Raw genomic sequence first — 19,101 nt, 5'->3', positions numbered from 1 at the left:
CCCAGGCGCCCCAAGGGAGATAGAATCTTAAGCAGGCTCCGTGCCCAGCTCACAGGCCGACTCAGGGCTCAGTCGCAAGACTCTGAGATTATGATCTGAGCTGAAATCAAGAGTCAGAAGCTTAACCACCTGAGCCACCCAGGTGCCCCAAGATCTCCCTTTTTATGGCTGAATAATATTCCATTGTGTATATGTATGTATATGTATATATATATACACACACACATATCTATATCTATATAGATATAGGTATAGATAAAAAGATATATATACATCACATCTTCTTTATCCATTCTACCAGTGAACACTTGGGTTGCTTCCATATCTTGGCTACTGTAAGTACTCCTGCACTAAACATAAGGGTGCAGATATCTTTTCAAATTAGTGTTTTGGGTTTTTTTGGGTAAATATCTAGGAGTGGAATTACTGGTATTTCTATTTTGAATTTTTTGAGGAACCTCCATCCTGTTTTTAACAGTGGCTGCACCAATTTATATTCCACCAACAGTGTAAGAGGGTTCCTTTTCCTTTTCTTTTCTATTTTGGGGGGGGGGGCAAGAGAGTGAGGGGCAGAGAGGGAGAGAGAGAGAGAGAGGGGTGGGGCTTACCCGAAGCGGGGCTCAAGCTCACCCGATGCGTGACTCAAACTCACGAACCATGAGATCATGACCTGAGCCAAAGTCAGATGCTTAACCGACTGAGCTACCCAGGCGCCTCCTCTTCTTTCTTTAATTTATTTAAATGTTTATTTATTTATTTATTTTGAGAGAGGGGGAGGGGCAGAGAGAGTGAGAAACAGAGAGAGAGAGTGAGAGAGTTAGTCCCAAGCAGGCTCTGTGCTGTGCTGTCAGCGCAGAGCATGAAGCAGGGCTCAAACTCACAAACTGTGAGATCATGACCTGAGCCAAAACCAAGAGTCTGATGTTTAACTGACTGAGCCACCCAGGTGCCCCTTCTGTCCATTTCTAATCAGATTGTTTTTTTGCTGTTGAGTTGTATAAGTGCTTTGTGTATTTTGAATATTAGCCCCTTATCAGATATATCATTTGCAAATTCCCTCTCCCTTTCAGTAGGTTGCCTTTTCATTTTATTGATGGTTTTATTTGCTGTACAGAAGTTTTCTATTTTGATGTAGTCTAAATAGTTTAATTTTGCTTTTGTTTCTCTTGGCTGACGAGACATATGTAGAAAAACATTTCTGAGGTTGATGTCAGAGAAGTTACTGTCTGTGTTTTCTTGTAGGAGGTTTATGGTTTCAATTCTCACATGTAGGTCTTTAATCCATTTTGAGTTTATTTTTGTGTATGGTATAAGAAAATGGTCCAGTTTCATTCATTCTTTTGCATGTAAGCTGTCCAGTTTTCCCAGCACCAATTTTTTTCATATTTCGTTATTTAAAAAAAAAATTTTTAATGTTTATTTCTGAGAGAGAGAGAGAGACAGAGTGTGAGCAGGGGAGGGTAGAGAGAGAGGGAGGCACAGAATCTGAGGCAAGCTCTAGGCTCTGAGCTGTCAGCACAGAGCCTGACACAAGGCTTGAACTCACAAACTGTGAGATCATGACCTGAGCCGAAGTCTGATGCTTAACCAACTGAGCCACCCAGGCACCTCCCCCCAGCTTTTTTTTTTTTTTTTTTTTAATTTACATCCAAGTTAGTTAGCATATAGTGCAATAATGATTTCAGGAGTAGAATCCAGTGATTCATCCCCTATGTGTAACACCCAGTGCTCATCCCAACAAGTGCCCTCCTTAATGACCCTTGCCCATTTAGCCCATCCCCCACCCCACAACCTGTTTGTTCTCTATAAGAGTCTCTTATGTTTTGTCCCACTCCCTGTTTTTATATTATTTTTGCTTCCCTTATGTTCATCTGTTTTCTATCTTAAATTCCACACGAGTGAAGTTACACGATATTTGTCTTTCTCTAATTTCACTTAGCATAATACACTCTAGTTCCATCCATGTTGTTGCAAATGGCAAGATTTCATTCTTTTTGATTGCTGAGTAGTACTCCATTGTATATATATACCACACTTTCTTTATCCATTCATCTGTCGATTGGCATTTGGGCTCTTTCCATACTTTGGCTGTTGTCAGTAGTGCTGCTATAAACATTGGGGTGCATGTGCCCCTTCAAAACAGCACACCTGTATCCTTTGGATACCCAGCACCAAATATTGAAAAGACTGTCTTCACCCCATTGAATATTCTTGCCTTCTTTGTCATAGATTAATTGACTATACAAGCATGGGTTTATTTCTGTACTCTTTCTTTTGTTCTGTTGATTTATGTGTCTGCTGTGCTTGCTTCAGGAGCACATATACTGAAATTGGAACAATTTATGTGTTTGTTTTTGTGCCACTACCATACTGTTTTGATTACTGTAGCTTTATAGTATATCTTGAAACCTGGGATTGTGAAGCCTCCAGCTTTGTTTTTCTTTCTCAAGATTGCTTTGGCTATTTGGTGTCTTTGCAATTCCATACAAATTTTATTTTGGCTATTTGGTGTCTTTGCATTCTAGTTTTGTGAAAAATGCTATTGGTGTTTTGATACAGATTATGTTGAATCTGTAGATTGCTTTGGTTGGTATGGACATTTTAACAATATTCTTTCAATCTATGAGCATGGAATATTTTCCCATTTGTGTTGTCTTCAGTTTCTTTCATCAGTGTCTTATAGTTTTCATAGTACAGGTATTTCACCTCCTTAATTAAATTTATTCCTAGGTATTTTATTCTTTTGGTGCAATTGTAAATGGAATTTTTTCTTATTTTCTCTTTCTTCTTCATTACTAGTATATAGAAAGGCAACAGATTTCTGTATATTTAATTTTTATCCTGAAACTTTACTGAATTCATATATTACTTCTAACAGTTTTTTATGTATACTATCATGTCATCTACAAATAGTGTTGGTTTAACTTCTTCCTTACCAATCTAGATGCCTTCTATTTCTTTTTCTTGTCTGATAGCTATGGCTAGGACTTCCAAGTACTATGTTGAATAAAAGTGGCAAGAGTGGATATTCTTGTCATGTTCCTGATTTTAGAGAAAAAGCTTTTGTTTTTTCACCATTGAGTATGATGTTGGCTGTGGGTTTGTCATATATGGCCTTTACTATGTTGAGGTATGTTTTCTGTATCCCCACTTTGTTGAGTTTTTATCATGAATGGATATTGAATTTTGTCACATGCTTTTTCTGCATCTGTTGAGATGATCCTATGATTTTTATCCTTTATTTTGTTAATGTGGAATATGATTTGTGAATATTTAATCATCCTTGTATCCCCAGAATAAGTCCCACCAGATCATGGTGCACTGTCCTTTGGTCGTTGAATGTGGTTGCTAATATTTTGTTGAGTTTTTACATCTGTGTGCATTCAGGATATTGGCCTATAGGTGGGGTTTTTTTTTGTTTGTTTGGTGGAGGTTTTTTGTTTGTTTGTTTGGTTGGTTGGTTGGTTGGTTGGTTTTTGTAGCATCTTTGTATGGTTTTGGTATCAAGGTAATGCTGGCCTCATAGAGAAGCTTTCTTTCCTTTTCTTATCTTTCAAATAGTTTGAGGAAGATAGGTATTAACTTGTCTTTAAATGGTAGAATTCACCTGTGAAGCCATCTGGTCCTTGGTTTTTGTTTTATGGTAGGTTTTTGATTATTGATTCAATTTCATTACTAGTAATCGGTCTCATTCTGTTTGTGCCAGGTTCAATATGGGAAGATTGTATGTTTCTAGGAGTTTATCCAGTTTTTCTAGGTTGTCCAGTTTTTTTGGTATATAATTTTTTTGTAGTAGTCTCTTAAGTTCTTTGTATTTCTGTGGTGTCGGTTGTTACTTCTTTTGTTTCTGATTTTATTTGGGTCCTTTTTTTTTTCTTGATGTTTCTGGCTAAAGGTTTATTCAAACAACCAGCTCTTGTTTCATTGATCTTTTCTATTGTTTGTTTGTTTCTTTTGTCTCTCTCTCATTATAACCCCACCACTTTCAATATGTTGATTATTTTGGTTGCCAACTGCAGTCTTTGCTCCCTTATCACAGTTGACTTTATACAGTTTTGATAATGTGAAGCCATAATAAGAGCTCTCATTTACTGAATGCTTACTATGAATTATGCACTCTACTTGTTTTTTTATATAAGAGCTATTATATTGAATACTTACATTGTATTTATTACATTATCTATATTAAATGCTTACTTTGTTGGGCCTTGTTCCAAGAACTTTCCATGAATTAATTCACTTAACCTATACAATCTTTTGAGAGTAGATGCTGTTAATCCCATTTTACAGTTCAGAAAACTGAGACTTATCAGGGTTAAGTGACTTGCCTAAGGTAATACAGTAAATAGCTGTATTGAGATTCATATCTAGATCTCTTTAATTCTAAAATCTCTGGTCATTTCAGTGTATTATTCTACCTTGTTTTTCATTCTTTTTTATTTATTTTTTATTTTTTTAAGTTTTTTTTTTAAATGTTTATTTATTTTTAAGAGAGAGAGAGACAGACCATGAGCAGGGGAGGGGCAGAGAGAGAAGAGACACAGAATCTGAAGCAGGGTCCAGGCTCTGAGCTGTCAGCACAGAGCCCATCGCGGGGCTCAAACTCACGAACCGTGAGATCATGACCTGAGCCAAAGTCGGACACTTAACCAACTGAACCACCTGGGCACCCCTCGTTCTTTTTTTTTTTTTTTTTTTTAATTTTTTAATGTTTATTTTTGAGAGAGAGAGACAGAGTGCAAGTGGGGGAGGGGCAGAGAGAGAGGGAGATAACAGAATCCAAAGCAGGCTCCAGGCTCTGAGCTGTCAGCACAGAGCCTGAAGCAGGGCTTGAACTTGGGAATGACAAGATCATGACCTGAGCCCATCTCATGCTTAACTGACTGAGTCACCCAGGTGCCCATGTTTAGTCATTCTTTAATGGTTTCTATTTGAACTTTTTAAATTATTTTTTTTATGTTTATTTTTGAGAGAGAGAGACAAAGAGAGACAGAGCACAAGTGGGGGAGGGACAGAGAAATAGGGAGAGACAGAATTTGAAGCAGGCTCCAGGCTTCCAGCTGTCAGTACAGAGCCTGATGCAGGGCTCGAATTCACGAACTATAAAATCATGACCTGAGCTGAAATTGGACGATCAGCCAACTGAGCCACCCAGGCACCCCTCTATTTGAACTTCTAAAAAGCATCTAAAGATTAATAGAATCATTAATCAAAGGTTTGATTTATATTTTTCTCTTGCTGCTAGACTATTAGCTCCTTGAGAACAGGGACTAAGGGTCATGTTTATTTCTGCATTTCTCTTTCCATTAAATGCAAACTAAATTCTTTTTTTTTTTTTTTTAACGTTTATTTATTTTTGAGACAGAGAGAGACAGAGCATGAACAGGGGAGGGTCAGAGAGAGGGAGACACAGAATCTGAAGCAGGCTCCAGGCTCTGAGCTGTCAGCACAGAGCCCGACGCAGGGCTCGAACTCACAGACCGCGAGATCATGACCTGAGCCGAAGTCAGCCGCTTAACCGACTGAGCCACCCAGGCGCCCTCAATTCTTGATGTACTTACTGAACGCTGCCTTCGCTCTCCCAGGAAATCTGAGATACAAGGCTGCTTAACAGAAGAAACTTAGCATGTTAGAACTTGAAGGGGTTTGAAAAATCAAGTCAAGCCTTTCCCTCAAGGAAGAAGAACCTTCCTGGGTGACCCAGTGAGTTGGAGGCAGACAGAACTAGAATCTAGGTCTTTTGGGGTTCTTCTGGACCATCTGGTTTAAAGGGCCTAACCCTGTCCCTAAATTGCTCCCTCTCTCTGTTTCTTCCTTCTTCCTTTTCTTTCCTTTTTCCTTTCTCTCTTTCGTTCATGATGTGAGATGAGTAGCTTTACACCCTTATAGCTTTAAGCCTAAGAGTTACAAAGCAAGGCAATATTTTTTCATTTCTTTTACACTGATGCCTAGACTTATTCCTGATTATGCCTTCGTTCAATCCACAATAGTAGGGTAGTGGGGATTTGACTGCCTAAGGATGTTGGGTGTTACCCTGTATGTAGGGGACCATTAGAGGGTTGTAAGCAAGGGAATGACATGTTCAAGACTATATATTAGAGAGACACTTGGGTGGCTCAGTCACTTAAGAGTCTGACTCTTGATCTCAGCTCAGGTCTTGATCTCAGAGTCGTGAGTTCAGGCCCCACGTTGGGCCATGCACTGGGTGTGAAGCGTACTTAGAAAGAGAGAGTGGGAAGGAGAGAAAAAGAAAGAAAGAAAGGGAGGGAAGGAGGGAGGAAGAAGAGAGAGAAAGAAAAGGAAAGAGAAGAAAAGAAAAGAAAGACTGTATGTTAGAATTACCATTCCAGACTCCTGGAAACGGTAGATTGGAGAGGGAGACACTGAATGCAGGGAGATTGAACAAAGAGGTCATTGCAGTGAGGCAGGCAAGGGCTGGCAAGGGCTCACCTGGAAAGGAAAGAATATATACAACAGTTAGGTGAGGGATGAAAGGGAGGTGTCAGGCATGGTCCTAGGTTTCTAAGTTGAATCACTAAGAGGTGCCTCTGTCCAAATTTGGAAATCTAGGAGAGGATCAGGCTGAAATGGACTCGTGGATAGAGCTACAGAGGGAGCTGGCTAGAGCTGAAGTGCTTGTGTTTGTGTTTCAGATGGTGACCCTCTTTCAGATGTGGGTTGTTCCCCTCTATTTCACAGTGAAGCTGCACTGGTGGAGGTTCCTAGTGATCTGGATCTTGTTCTCTGCTGTCACAGCTTTTGTCACCTTCCGAGCCACCCGAAAACCTCTAGTACAGACAACCCCAAGGTGAGAGATTAGGTAGTGGGGAAGAGGAGCTAGGTTTCCTGAAGCTAATGGGTTGGAATGCATTGGGGTTGGAATGGGTTTAGACTGAAAAAATTGTAACTTTTATTTGCCAAGATTACTTGGCATGGGGTTCCACCAAAACAAGCTGATTGGGAGAACTATCCCCCCTTCACAGATTAAAAATCATAAAATATTTCCCTGTAGCTTACCTTAGAGTTTATACCAAGGTTTATTTATATTAAAAGCAACCAAAATAAGTAAGCAAATTCTGGTGATCATTGTCTCATTTTAAATGTTTTTGTGTGTGTGTGTGAACCCTTCTCTAATCTCTAAATTAGATTTTCTGTTGTATTCTTTTATAGGCCCTGTAGTTTTCCAACATAGAACTTATCACAAAATATTGAGTGTCTATCTCCCCCACTAAACTATAATTGTGAGATCAGGAACCACATGTATTTTGGTTGTCACTGTATATCCAGGCCCTACCACAGGGCCTGGCACATAGGAGCCTACTCTGTAAATTTTTGTTGAATGAATGAATCTCAGCAAATGTGCAATTTTTCAACAAATAATACTTCCTTCTTGGGTCACAAAGCAGCCCCTGCCTGTATTATTCTTTGCATTTTATCCAAATGCGTTTCTAGTTTGATCCTCCCAACCAGCTTGTGAGGTCATTTAATATCTGTACTTGACAGAGAGAGAGATTTTCTCATTCATTCATTCATTCAACAAGCACCTGCTATGTGTCAGGCCCTGTGCTGAGCGCTGGGGATACAGAACTGGATAAGACATGGTCCCTGCCCTCAAGGAATGCTCGGTTTAATGGAGGAGATGGACAAGAAAGCAGCTGTTTCAGTGCAGTTGGTAAGTGCTGTGAGAGATGTGTGTACGGATCCAGGAGAGCCTAGCAGAGGAAATAGCCAGCCTCCAAGTTGTAACTACCTGAACCAAAGTCTTCCAAATTGCAAGTTGCTCTTTTCCCCATGCATTTTATGTTCTGCTTTACTATATAGGTCTTCCTTTGGCCTTCTGAGTATCATTTTGTATGGTAAAATTGATCTTCAAGGTGAAGTTGGTGATTGAGAAGCTCCTCCCTGGCTATGGTAGTTTACATTAAGGACTGTTAGAAAAGATAGAGGCTCTGGAGCCAGACGGATGTGGATGGGAAACCCCAGCCCCGCCAATTGTTAATTATATGACTTGTTTGGCTTCACCTTTCTGAGCCTTGAATTTTTTATCCTTACAAATGTGATGATAATTGCTACCTCATATAGGGTGATATGAAGACAAAGTGTGAAAAAGCACTTTAAGAATCACTAAGTAACAAACATTATCAACTTGTAGATAAAATGACTGAAAATGTGTCTATAACATGGGAAGTTTTTTATCACGATAACTAACATTTGATAGTGCTTTATAATTTCAGAGCACTTTCATAAACATTCACGTTTATTCATGTAGCAGTTATTGAGCGTGTATTATATACACCAGGAAATGGGTTCTGTACAATCCATTGAGGAAGGCATCATGGTTTTCCCCTGTAATACAAAAAATAAACTTGTCTTAGAGTGGTGATTTGACTTACTTGGAATTACCCAGCTAATAATACTTACTTAATCCAGATTCCACCTAAAATTCCACATCCTTTCCACTGTCTCACTCCCATCTGATCAGTGCAAACCCTGGGTAATGGAGCTTTGTGTGGGTTTTGCTTTGTGCAAAATGTTTGGGGCCTTTCCCTTTCCTGAGAACTGATCACCACTTGCTTAGCTGTAGCAGGGAGGCATAGTCAGGGACCTTGAGTTTCTTCCCTGAGGCGGAGCACGGTTGGCAGTAACTTGGCCTCAGTAGCCAGGCAAGCTTGAGTTGTTTATTCAAGCAAATTGTTCCTTTGCTCCCACCACAGATAGAGTAGTTGCTCCTGATATCAGGGACCTGCCTCCATAGCATTTAAAAAGGCCCTGCTACATTCAGGGAACCATCTTTCCTCTCTGAACCTGGCTGGGGTCAGCCAACCAGATTTCACACTCCTTTTTGTAGGGTTCTAGAGAGCACTGCTCCTCCTCCTTCACTAGCATTGTACAGCCCCACTCCACCGCCCCCCCCCCCCCCCACCACACACATCCAATTCAAAGGTATTCTTTGAGTGCCTCCTTCCTTATCCCTTCTTCTCCAGAAAATCATTTCAGAAGCAAATCTATTAGACACCATTTCCTTATTGGCCTCTGGAAAGGAGCAAAGCAGTATTCAGGCTAACCATGCCCAACTGGAAAAGCCTATAGCTGATTCTACCTCTTATTCATCTTCCCTTGAATTCTCTTTTCTGACGAGAACAACTAGCCTTCCCCACCTATTCCCTTCTGAGCATAGCTGTAGTTAGTAGTTTTCACTTCCTTATCCAACTAATCTGAATTTGAGATGACATAGCTGTCTGAGGTCAGCTGTGCTCTTTGTTTGAGGCCAAAACCTCCTTTTAAGGCTCTCTTTTCTTTGCTTGGTCTGGGACCAGAAAAATAGCACTAGCTCCCTGGTATGTGGAGGTGTTTCTACCGTTAAGGGAGTGACCAGCTCCATTACAGTAACTGAAGTTGCTCAGTAAGTCCTAACCAAAGAACCTGCTCTCTCCATTGATGTGTGAATAAGAGGTTCTGGTAATCCAGAGCCCCCTAGGCCAGAGTTTCTGTGTCAGCTGTGCTAATATTCTTTCCTTTCTCCAGGTTGGTTTATAAGTGGTTCCTGTTGATCTATAAAATCAGCTATGCCACAGGCATTGTTGGCTACATGGCTGTCATGTTTACCCTCTTTGGTCTCAATTTATTATTCAAGTAAGTATCCTTTGCTTTTGTTTTTGCTTGTGTTTGGGGAGGAGGGGCCGGTATGATGTACCTTTCTTCCTGGAGCAAGTCCTAGATATTAACAAGGGGGACATGGCACCCAGGATAGGACACTTGGGCTTTGGGGAATAGGGGAGGGTGAGCCCTCCCTCACTTGCACTGGCCAAGAGAAAGGAGTGTCTGGACATACAGAGTTAGAGTCCCAAATCATTGGTGATATTTTCCAAGAATCTATATTGTAATGAAAAAGTATTAAAAAAAAGTAAGCATAATAATGATTATAGCCAGTTACCATTACTCCATTCATCACTGTAACAGAGCCATTTTCCTTGTCCATGTTTGTACTATCGCAGCGTCCACTCTACCTGAGTGGTCTTATGTTCAGGGAGACTAGGAGTTGGCAAACTGTCCTGTGGGCCAAATTGGTCTACCTCCTGTTTTTTTCTAAGGTAAAGAAAGTTTTTATTGTAACACAGCGATACTCATTTGTTTATGCATTGTCTATGGCTGTTTTTGCAATAAAACTATAGCAGCAGAGTTTAATATTTGTGGCAAATACTATTTAGGTCACAAACCTTAAATACTATCTAGTCCTTTACACAAAATGTTTTTTGTCAACCCCTAGACAAACTCATGTGACACAGTTGGCAACACCTGGCAGTAGGTTCGCCCAGAAGTATACAGGGCGGGAAACAGCAGAGCAGTGTCCATAACAGTCCTTACAGTAGTTCCAGGGCTGGGATGTGAGGGAATGAGACCACCCAGATGGCTGTGGGAAACACCCTACCTCAAAAGCTTTCCCTCGCCAGTTTTAAGAATCTCCCAGTTTAGATGCAGTATACTAATAAAATTGCTGCCTTGTAACGTAGCTGACATTCCACTTTTATCAGATTTCTAAGGACACACTTTTTTAGAAAGTTAACCTGTGGGCATTTAACCCCCGCTCCATTGTTGGGCACTTAGGGTGTTTTTCAGTTTCAGATAACATTGTTTTGTTGCTTCCTAAGGATATATTACCAGGAGTCAAATTCTGGCTGTTACTCCATATTGTCATAAGATTTCAAAAAGATTCGTGTCAGCGTACAAGCCCCCTCACTCCCAGTTGAGGCAGAAGCCAAGAAATCCTGGACTCTGAGACTGTAGGGTACAGTAAGTAAGGGCAGAAGAGAGTGGAAATGTGGTCTCATGGCTGAGGTGATGGGACTGTGGGCTGTGGATCGTGAGGAATCCTAAGCCTAGGACAGTGCACTTGAAGTTACAGATTTAAAGTCAGCACCACTGGACTCTTTCCCAAATCTGGCACACTGTAGGCAGGAGCCTTTTTTTTTTTTTTTTTTTTTTTTTTTTTAAAGTTTATTTATCTACTTAGAGAGCTGGAGAGGGGCAGAGAGCAGAGGGAAGGAGAAAGAGAGAGGATCCCAAGCAGGGCTCAAACCCACGCACTGTGAGATCACAACCAGAGCCAAAATTCAGTGTCAGACGCCTAACCGACTGAGCCATCCAGGTGCTCCAGGAGCCTTTTTGAAACTGAAAGGAGTAAGCCCTACTTTATATAGTGAGAGGATTCTGTGGAATTCTTTCTTCCAGGGGTAGTACAGGCTGCAAGCAATAACAGGCTCCACAAGGATTTATAGGAACTCATTGGAATAGAGTCTAACATGTCCTGTCAAAGAAAACCAAGATATTTCCAGATATCTTCCTAACCTGTGTGGTTAAAAAAACAAAAATCAAGATTCTGCATTGTACTAAAGATGGCTATTCTTAAAAAAATTTTTTTAAATGTTTGTTTATTTTAGAGAGCATGTGTGAGCGGGTAGAAGGGCAGAGAGAGAGGGCTCTGCCTGAAGCAGGCTCCAGGGTCTGAGCTGTGAGCACAGAGCCTGATGTGGGGCTCGAACTCACAAACCACGAGATCATGACCTGAGGCCAAAGTCGGATGCTTAACTGACTGAGCCACCCAGGCTCCCCAAGATGGCTGTTTAAAAAAATTTTTTTTAACGTTTATTCATTTTTTTGAGAGACAGAGAGTGAGTGGGGGAGGGGCAGAGAGAGAGGGAGACACAGAATCTGAAGGAGGCTCTAGGCTCTGAACTGACAGCACAGAGCCCGATGCGGGGCACCAACCCACGGGCTGTGAGATCATGACCTGAGCCTACGTCGGACGCTTAACCTACTGAGCCACCCAGGCGCCCCGGCTGTTCTTTTAATTACAGTTCTTTTTTATTTGCATAAACTATACCAGGAAGAAAACAGAATTGAGGGGCTTGACCATTTTTATGCTACTAATCGAGTTAATTGGTATAAGATCATGATGTCTAGTTACTAGGTTAAATATTACATGATTCATGAGTAAACTCAACTTTTTAAGATAAATATAATTTACGACTTTAAGTGAACACATACAGTTCCTGGTACAAATATTTTTAAAAAGGTTGTTTTCTATAATAAACATTTAAAGACTGAAGGTTGCAAATTATTAGTCCTTGGAATTATTAAAACAAGCCTCCTAATATACAGATAAGATCTTTGTCCTTCTTAGGAAGTAGACTTGGACCAAAATTTAACTTTGATGACATGATACAGAATATGTATAGATACAACCTAAAATTTTATGGTAACTGGTATGTATGTATTTACTAATTGACTGACTTTATCTTTATTTCTAAAGCTGTGGATGGCAAGCTTTTTCTGTAAAGGGCCAAATCAGATTTTAGACTTTATGGACAAAAGGCAAAGTCTAGGATAATATGTAGTATAACAAGAGGGGAAACTCTTCCCTTGCCCTACCTTGTTTGAGGGATGGGCTGTCTCAGATGGTGGGCATGCTTTGTGCCCACTTGCCATCAGACGAGACATTCTCAGAAGGAGGGGCCTTACAAGGGGGTGTGTGACCACTGGGATCATTTTCACTCTCTGTTCCAGTGACAACCCAGGTCCTGGTGTGCCCTTGCTCAGTCATTTCAACTTAGGCAGCTGGCTGGAGGTGAGGCAATTTGGTGAGTTGCCAACTTCCTGACTGAAATTCCACTGGTTGGTGTCCAGTGATTGCCAGCAGTGGAGTCCCCAACATGTAGGTGCCAACCAGAGTGGGCCCTAGGCAGCTGTAAGGCATGGTTGCCAGTTGGAGGAGACAGGCACTGGGAACAGAGTGGGGAAGAGGGGCACTAGGGAATACCTTGGCTTGGTCTTTTTAGCTCACAGTGCTAGCCTGTTCAGATGGTGCCAACAAGCCATATAAAAACAGGTAGCAGGCTGGATTTGTTCTTAGTGTGCCAACACTTGCTTTAGCCCTTAAAGCCTACCACTTTAGTTGCTGCCTTATGTGTCCCACAGTAGTAATCCAAAGCAGTTGCATCTTAGGGTAGGCCTTACAGGCCATGCTGCTTCCCTTACAGGATCAAACCAGAAGATGCTATGGACTTTGGCATTTCTCTCCTCTTCTATGGCCTCTACTATGGAGTTCTTGAGCGAGACTTTGCAGAAATGTGTGCAGACTATATGGCGTCTACCATAGGGGTAAGTTCACATGGGCTTTGTTTTTTCTTTTTTTAGAGAGAACATGTACACACACACACACGCACAAGTTGAGGAGGGGCAGAGAGAGAGGGAGAGAGAATCCCAAGCAGGCCCTGCTCTGTTCTTGCAGACCCTGATATGGGGCTCCATCTCACAAACCATGAGATCATGACCTGAGCTGAAATCAAGAGTCAGATCTTAACCGACTGAGCCAACCAGGTGTCCCCACACGGGCTTTTAACTGCCTCCTGACATCTCCAGACAGTTCAGGATAGCATCGCTTGTTTGATGGAAGAGATAAACCATAAAAAAAAAATCTTTCAAGATATAAGTAGTATGGTATGGAGATTCCTTCCTTAAAATTTGGAAAGCCAGATCTCAGTTGTACCGTGGAATTTTTAACTTTAGAGCCATTGTAGGAAAGAACCACTTTACCATTCAGGAAGTTAACATTCATTTAATAGATATTTATTTAATGGTTCCTACGTGCCAGGGCACTGGACTTATGCTGGAATTACAAAGGTGTACGTGGTCCTTGTCCAAAAGGAGTTTACGCCCTAGTGACAGAGATGGGTATTAAAGTAATAAATACACAAATAAATATAAAATTATAACCTCAATAAATACTATGAAGGAAAGGTTCATAATGGTGTGAACAAATGCAGTAGTGACATTTGACCTAGTTTCGGGACTCCAAGATGACCTCCCTGAAGAAGGGACTATTGAGCTGATGCATAGGAGTTAACTAGATGAAGTGGGAAGTGATGTGAGTGGCAGCTTCACCAAGAGACCTAGTGGGAGAATTTCTCACTAGGGTGGGGAGTGCCTCAAGCACCAGCTCTTGACCCCTCTTAAACCCACATGTCTTTCAATACCTCTTAATAGCACAAGAACATAAGGATCAAACAGTGACATTGAACTTTATTAAAAGGTTGGGGTTGATAGCAGGAAAATAGATATGAGTTTGAATGAGGTTAGTCTGACGAAGCAGGGTATCTCCTTTCCCAGACTTTCAGACCCTGCCCCATCCAACTCTCAGCCTATCTCTGTGTATCAGGTGCCATCTTAGCACCCACCACCTAGAATCCACATCTAGACAACTATCCTCCAAGTGTCTAGACCCAGAGCCCATGTCTGACAAAAAATATGCCCATACCTCAGGCCAGCCATCTGCATCCTGGTTTCTTCTATGACGATCCACATCTTCCCTAGGTAATTGACACTGAGAATGCCTATCCCTTTCAGGGGAGCTACTCTGCCTGGCTCTTGTCCAACAGAATGTGACCTTGCTGACCTCAACAATAATAACAGTTTGCTGTTTCCCCAGGCCCCCATCTCTGGGGGCAGGGAGTGGGTCATAGGAAGACTAACATGGCTTGTGGCAGTACTGGGTGAGTCACCAGGAGTTCATTCATTCATAGTTTCCCCACAGCAAATGTTGCGGAGACTTAGTGGCAAGTTAATTGCTAGGGCTCAGGATGCCAACAGATGAGACTAGGCAGGGATATGGGAGAAGGGACTTTAACTCCAACTTGGGATAAAGGGATAGACTGCACTACCTTTACAGTTCTTTTCACCCTGAGAATTCCAGGATTTTCCTATATCTGCCCCAGTCTTTAGTCAAATGGGCTGTGGTCTGCTTAGGAACACGTGGGCCCCTGAGCCACAGCAACCTGAATTTCAAGAATATCCCTGGCCTTGAAGCCAGAACCTGATGAATGGTTTGGGGAAGGCAGTTTAAGAAAGCTAGGAAATTCCAGCCTTCCACGAATTTGTTAGCCAACTCATTCTTTCATTTATTCAAGAAACAGTTATTTGTCAACCATTTATAGTGTGTCAGGTATGACCAACTGCAACCTTTACTAGCACCACCACTGCTCACTTCCAAGTAGCAGACCTAGTCATTTTTTTAAATTGTGGTAAAGTACACATAAAATTTACCATCTTAGCCATTGTTAAGTCTGCGGTGGCATTAACTACATTTACATTGTTTTGCAGCCATTACCATATCCATCCATAGAACTCTTCATTTTGCAAAATTGAAGCTCTGAACCCCTTAAATAATAACTCCACAGTCCATCTTCCCCACAAGCCCTGGCAACAACCATTTTACTTTCTGCTTCTATAAATTTGACCACTCTAGGTGTACCTCATGTAAATGGACCCATGCAATATTTGTCCTTTGTGATGGCTTATTTCACTTAGCATAATGTCTTCAAGGCTCATCCATGTTGTTGCATGTGTGTCAGAATTTTCTCCCCTTTTCAGGCTGAATAATATTCCATTGTGTACCTCAATTTTTAAAAGACTAAATAAACGTGTGTGTGTAGCCGCTGAGATAATAAAATTCCATTGTGTGCCTATGCCACATCTCAGTCCCAGTTGTTTTCATAGTCTTTTTTACATTCTGTGATCACAGCTCTAATCCCAGAGAGTCATAGTTGATTTTGAAGCTGTTCCATCTACCAGGTCCGGAACTATGCTGACTTGTCTTTTGGTCCCCCTTGAGAGTGGTTTGACCTACAAAGATCTGTGATTAATTAACTTAAGGCATGCTAGAAATGAAACCATAAGGTTTACAATTGTATTAACATGCATTCTCAATTCCTTTTTACTATTCTGCACTACTCTTGTTTAGTGCAGAATAGCTGTTTTGCCTCACATGGAGTGATTGTAGTATGAACTAAAGTAACTCTTGTGTCAAGGAAACCTTGGATGGTGTTTTTTTGTTTTGTTTTTTTCCCCAGCTGGTCACTGTGAGGTCATGAGCTTGTGATAATCAGTCATATAGTTTCCATTCATACCCAAAAGTCATGTTGGGTGGGGGTAGGGGGACAGAGGATTGTGAAATAGGCAAGCCTGTTTTTCTGGGGCTCAAAAGAGAGAACTGTTGGGCAGGCAGGGTAGTGGCACATTATTTCTGCTCCATTAGGCCATGAGTCCTGCCTCATGCTTTCTTCTCAACAAGTTTCTGTGCCCCAGACAACATTAGGACAGGACTGGCTGTCCATTCATCTGTCTGAAGTAGTGGAAAGAGCTAGGGGGTTAGAGTCAGACCTCATTTCAAATTCTAATCCACTTTTAATTAGCTATGTATTCTTGAGCAGGTTACTTTACCTCTCTGACCTTGTTTTCTCAGATGTAATAATATTACCAGACATAAAGAATTGTAAGGAACAAACAGGTTAATGCACAGCATTTTGCAGAGTACCTTGGCCCATGGCACGTAGTAGAGGATGATGATGGTAGCTGTCATTTGTCCAGTGTACCTAGCATACACTAGTGCTTGCTAGAAAGCTACCTGTTTTGTATATGTGATCACCTGGAGCAGAGAGACCCTGTAGAATTTGTCTTTGTATCTTCATTACCCAACACACAGATCAAGACACAGAACAGACCAATCCTAAATCATGAGCATATGCCAGTTGTCTCTTGGATAACATCTATTGTCTGAAGTCCTCTCAGACCATTCTGTCACATGGAATCTCTTCTATAACCCTGAGCAATGGATATTTTATTCAGTGTTTCACCAAGTTTCAACTGACCAGCCACCAGCGCAGCTTTGCCACCAGCTCTCTCTAACTTCAGGTGAGGCCCTCCTCCTTGGGCATCAGTCTCCTCACCTGTCGAGAAGCAGTCAGACTGGGTGAGCTCACAGGGCTTTCATGGTGTATACATTCTTCACTGGTGTGGCATGCAACTCCTCTTTGTTTCAAGAGCCCCTGCTGTGCACAAGCGCCTGTGTTGGGTTTTCTACTCACAGATTTGCACCCATCTTTCCTCCTTCCCTCTAGTTACAGTGGAGAAAATGTCCTTTCTCCCATCACAAGCCAGCCATGCCTACACTGTGGATTCCATACCCTCTTCCCTTCTCAGGGACCCATTGTGCTATCAACTTCCTTTCTCACCCATGACTTCAACTTCGCCTTCTCTGCTAGGCTCTTCCCATTAACTTCTGAAGCACTCTTTTTCAAAAAACATCCTTTCTTTGACCTACTTTCTCCTCTAACAACTGACCCATTTCCTGTCCTTCACAGCTAAACTTAGAGAAAGTTCCTGTCTCCTTTTGATTGCTTTCCACATACTCCTTAGTTCATTCTAATCTGGCCTCAGCTTAAACCCTTCCTCTGAAATGACCTTTTTATTCAGGTCACCAGTGACTGTGTCACTAATTCTGACCTCAGCAGCCATCAGCACAGTTGACTCAGCCACCCTATACTTCTTAAAAGGGTCTTTTCTCCTTGGCTTTTGTGATGCATCTCTGTCCTGCTTTTCCTTCCCTGTCTTCTGTAGCTTGTCCTCCCTGGAATGTCACTATTCCCTGAGCTCATACCTAAGGCATCTTCAATGCACTCCACCTAGGCATTCCCCTTTTCTTTTTCTCTAACTTTCTGGACCTCTAACCCAGCACTTTTTTCAGTACCATATCTTTAGTCTTCTGCTATCTATTTGTCATCACCAGTCTGTCCACTCTCAGTTTTTACTGCCATCAAATTAGCCCAGATGTCCCCTTAGCACAGGTCTCCAGCATCTCTTGCTTTTAAAGAATTGTCCCTTAGCTGGCCTCTGAATTCATGTTGGCCTCCTCTCCACTCCATTTTCCACGCAGGAGACCGAGTAATCTTAAAAATTCACGTCTGATCAAATGCCTTAGATAACTTTCCATTTCAAGTCCAGAATTCTTCACGTGGCTGAGAAGGTGTCACGGTTTTCCTCTTTCTCACAACTCTAGCCACATTGGGTTCGTTTTAGTTTCTCAAGTGCACCGGGCTCCTTTCCACCTCAAGGCCTCTTCCCTCTTCTGCCTTTCTTCCTCTCCTAATGCCCACCACCCATTACCTCTCAGCCTCAAGAAACTTCTTGTCACTCTCTCAAAGAAACCTCCTCACGTGACCTAGGCCTAGTTAGGAACCTCTTTCTTACCCCTGTACTGCCTTTTTAATTCTTATTTTAGCCTACTTAGTAGTTCTTATTTTCTATAAGTATTTAAAATTTTTTTTAAGTTTGTTTATTTTGAGAGCGATAGCAAGCAGGGTGAGGCAGAGAAAGAGGGAGAGAAAGAATCTAAAGCAGGCTCTGCCCTGTCAGTGTGAAGCCCGATGCAAGGCTTGAACCCATAAATCTTGAGGCCATGACTTGAGCTGAAATCAAGTCTGACACTTAACTGACTGAACCAACCAGTCGCCCCAGTATTTATTTTTTTAATGTCATTCTCTTGTAGCTGTAGGTTCCATGAGGTTAGAGGTCAGGTTTATGCTCTTCTAGCATTATATCCCCAGGATATAATGGTCCAGTGGCTGGTACTTCAGTAGGTACCCAATATATTTTGATGGAAGAGGGAAGGGTTTGGAAGGCTTGCTCAAGTTCATCAAGGTAGTAAGTGACAGAAGACTGTACTTAGGTCTGTCTAATCCTAATAAACCATTGGTCCCCCTGAGTCTATTCTAGCAAAGGATCAGGCTCTTAAGGTTAAACTGAAATCTGCCTTTCTGTATTTTACCCAACCCCACTTCAGTGCCTCCTGATACAGTCTCCTGTGTGGTCTCTGTGAGCCATGGGGGTGTTGAGCCTTCCTGGTTTGACAGCTTACCTGGGGATTTGTTGAGACACTATAGTATTTGACTCTGCCTGCCTGTTTCCACATTAGCCTTGTGGGAAGAACTCCAGAAATGAGGGGCCTAAGACAGATACTTTTGTGACCTTCCTTCTTTCTGTCTTCACCTCATCCAAGTTCTCTTTGATCCTTCATCCTTTTTTTTCTTTTTTTTTGATATTGAGACAGAGACAGCGCAAGCAGAGAAGGAGCAGACAGAGAGGGAAAGAGAATCCCAAGCAGGCTCCGCGCTGCCAGCACAGAGTCTAATGTGGGATCGAACCCACAAAACTGTGAGATCACGACCTTAGCTAAAACCAAGAGTAAGTCGGATGCTTAACCGACTGAGC

At 41.8% G+C, this 19,101-nt stretch overlaps 1 protein-coding gene across 4 annotated transcripts in view; it reads left to right on the top strand.

The window, feature by feature from the left end:
* RNF121 (ring finger protein 121) overlaps positions 1-19,101 on the top strand; it is an 83,407-nt gene that overhangs the window by 56,586 nt on the left and 7,720 nt on the right. For all 4 annotated transcript variants that reach the window (XM_058687928.1, XM_058687926.1, XM_058687925.1 and 1 more), the window contains exons 4-6: positions 6,654-6,808; positions 9,526-9,633; positions 13,038-13,158. In XM_058687928.1, coding sequence (XP_058543911.1) covers positions 6,654-6,808; positions 9,526-9,633; positions 13,038-13,158 — 384 coding nt within the window. The remainder of the gene's footprint in view (positions 1-6,653; positions 6,809-9,525; positions 9,634-13,037; positions 13,159-19,101) is intronic.

The sequence above is a fragment of the Neofelis nebulosa genome, chromosome 10 (assembly GCF_028018385.1).
Source record: "Neofelis nebulosa isolate mNeoNeb1 chromosome 10, mNeoNeb1.pri, whole genome shotgun sequence".
Lineage (NCBI taxonomy): Eukaryota > Metazoa > Chordata > Mammalia > Carnivora > Felidae > Neofelis > Neofelis nebulosa.
The sequence above is the reverse complement of the archived record's forward strand: the minus strand, read 5'-3'. Positions and strand labels throughout refer to the sequence as shown.